At 31.8% G+C, this 2500-nt stretch overlaps 2 protein-coding genes; both read right to left on the bottom strand. All coding sequences in view use genetic code 11, as the record gives it.

Annotated features, from left to right (window-relative positions):
• Positions 1 to 790, bottom strand: part of atpF (ATP synthase CF0 B subunit) — a 1359-nt gene extending 569 nt beyond the window's left edge. The window contains exon 1 of one mRNA in view: positions 647 to 790. Within this exon, the coding sequence (YP_538921.1) occupies positions 647 to 790 (144 nt within the window).
• Positions 791 to 1382: 592 nt separating this feature from the next.
• atpH (ATP synthase CF0 C subunit) lies at positions 1383 to 1628 on the bottom strand. The gene has a single exon. The coding sequence runs from the start codon at positions 1626 to 1628 to the stop codon at positions 1383 to 1385; it is 246 nt and encodes an 81-aa protein (YP_538922.1).
• Between the last annotated feature and the right edge of the window lie 872 nt (positions 1629 to 2500).

Consider the following 2500-nt stretch of genomic DNA (forward strand, 5'->3'; position numbering starts at 1 on the left):
TGAGCTTACCCTCTCCCTCTCGTCTCTATTCATATTCCAAAATATCGAAACTGATTACTAATCCAAGACCAGAATATTCGGAGGATTCTTCTGACCAAAATAGAAAATATATCAAAAAACTAAAAAGTATAATAAAAAAATAATAAATAAAAAAGTTACATATAATTTGGAATTTCTAATTGTACTTAGAATTGTATAATGTATAATTGTAATTTGTCAGCAAAGTTGTTTCTTTTTTTTCTTCAAATTCAAAGAATTCTTCTCCCTTTATACATAGGTCATCGATTCAGCATTGGAAAAAGGGGCTCAAATCGTTTTATCGACATGAGTGTTTTATATCGAAAAAACATTTTTGTTTTGAAAATATTTCTGTATTTAGTAACATAGTAGTAGAAAGAGTACCCTGCTGCATCTGAACTTCAAACGGGTTTGGCCTTAACCATGTTAATGGTCCCAGATTATTGGTTAATAGAGAATCAAAGTCGATGTACCAATGAATCACGAAATGCTATGGTTCTATAATATGATTTTAAAAATTTATTCAGAAGTAATTCGCGGGATCATGCACTCTTTTCTTTCCTAGTTATAATGAAAAAAAGTACAACTGGGTGAATCCAGCCTATTCTTGAAATAAACAACTCGCACACACTCCCTTTCCAAAAAAGATCAATACACCAAGGACTACACTTAGATTTATTGGATTTGTTGCTAAAATATCGGTATTAACCCCGAAACTCCCGGCGGATGGCCAGTGACCCAAGGAAACGAAAGAATCGGTTACATTTTTCATATGATCTCCTATTTTATTTTAGATAGACTAAAAAAAAAGAACTCGGTTCTTTTTTTTGTATTATATCGCTTTGACTCCTTTTCCATTTATTCTATTCTATCATATTTATATTATTCTAATTATTCTAATTCTATGTATTTCTTTTTTGTTTTAATAAATTATTAAATTTTTTATAAAATTATTCATAAATAATGAATTTTCATTTACCTATGTCTAAACGGAGTCAAAAATATATTCTATTTATCTAGTTAGCTAGAAATGTATTTTTTTTTCAATTGAAAATTCCCAATAATAATAATTCTTATTAGAATTAGGGGGCAGGTTTCATGTCAATGGCAAAATACCTCATTCGTTGCAATACTCCTTTAAACAATAAATGAGAAATAAGGGGTTCTCTTGAACTAAGAAGGGGAAGGAAGAAAGCGAGTCGGTGTGATAATTCCTCATCCTCAAATTAATCCTTCCCATGGATTATTGTCCCAACGAATAATTAATTGTAGGGGTGAAATCTTGATAGAATTCGAAAAAGCGAGGAGTAAGTCCCAAGCCATAAAATAAGAAAAAAAAATACAAAATTCTCATGTTTATAGGATTAAACAAAGGGATTCGCAAATAAGAGTGCCAATGCTACAACCAGCCCATAAATTGTTAAAGCTTCCATAAAAGCCAAACTAAGCAATAAAGTACCTCGTATTTTTCCCTCCGCCTCGGGTTGTCTCGCGATACCTTCTACAGCTTGGCCCGCAGCAGTACCTTGACCAACTCCAGGTCCAATAGAAGCAAGCCCGACAGCCAACCCAGCAGCAATAACGGAAGCGGCAGAAATCAGTGGATTCATGATAAGTTCCTCGCACCAAAATAAAGAAATGGTTAATGATACAATCATCCAATGAATTTTGACTTAATTATATTATTCCATCGCTAAGATTCAACCTGCCGAAGTAACTAAGAACTCCGAATGGAAGTGAGAAGATTATTGAACCGTCAGAACTATTTCGACATCTTTTTTTTAGGTCCTATCCACTAGATTTTTTTGAATCCGCACATACTTTGTTCTTCCCTTTCTTTTTTCCAACCCATTCTTTGCTTTGAATTCTTCGTTTTTGTCTTTATTTTATCTCTTTATTCGTTCAATTCAAAGCAAAGACGAAACAGAGGAACTTCTATTCTTCTATTGGAATACCTATCTAACTCCACAGTAGTAGGTTGGATTAGATATATTTTGAGTTCGTATATAACTAGTCAATATGTTCGTATATAACTAGTCAATATCTAATATCCCATATACATGTGTTTCTTACATAACGTAAACCAACTATTCATGTCTTAGATTCAATTGGATTCTAGAATTATTCCTCAAAGGATAGACAAGAGCTGTCTTATAGCCATTAGATTCCATATACCTAATTTTACCCCCCCCCCCCCCTTTTTTTCCTAATCATTTTTTTTTATATCGTTTTTTGTAATGTAAATTCGTCTCTTCCTTTTATTTTTTATTTAGCATTATCTCACATGGATACAATCTAAATGGACGAATTCATTAGACCAAATCATTGCATACAAATAAAACATCAATATCAGTATTTGATTGAGCTAAGTTCATGCAATTTATTTTATTATTTATGAAAAAAAAAAAATTTCTTTTGGTCAATCATTGAATTGAATGAAGAAATCGACTGAAATGGGAATCATTCTATATCTATATAAAGA

Source organism: Gossypium hirsutum, chloroplast (assembly GCF_007990345.1).
Source record: "Gossypium hirsutum chloroplast, complete genome".
Classification (NCBI taxonomy): domain Eukaryota; kingdom Viridiplantae; phylum Streptophyta; class Magnoliopsida; order Malvales; family Malvaceae; genus Gossypium; species Gossypium hirsutum.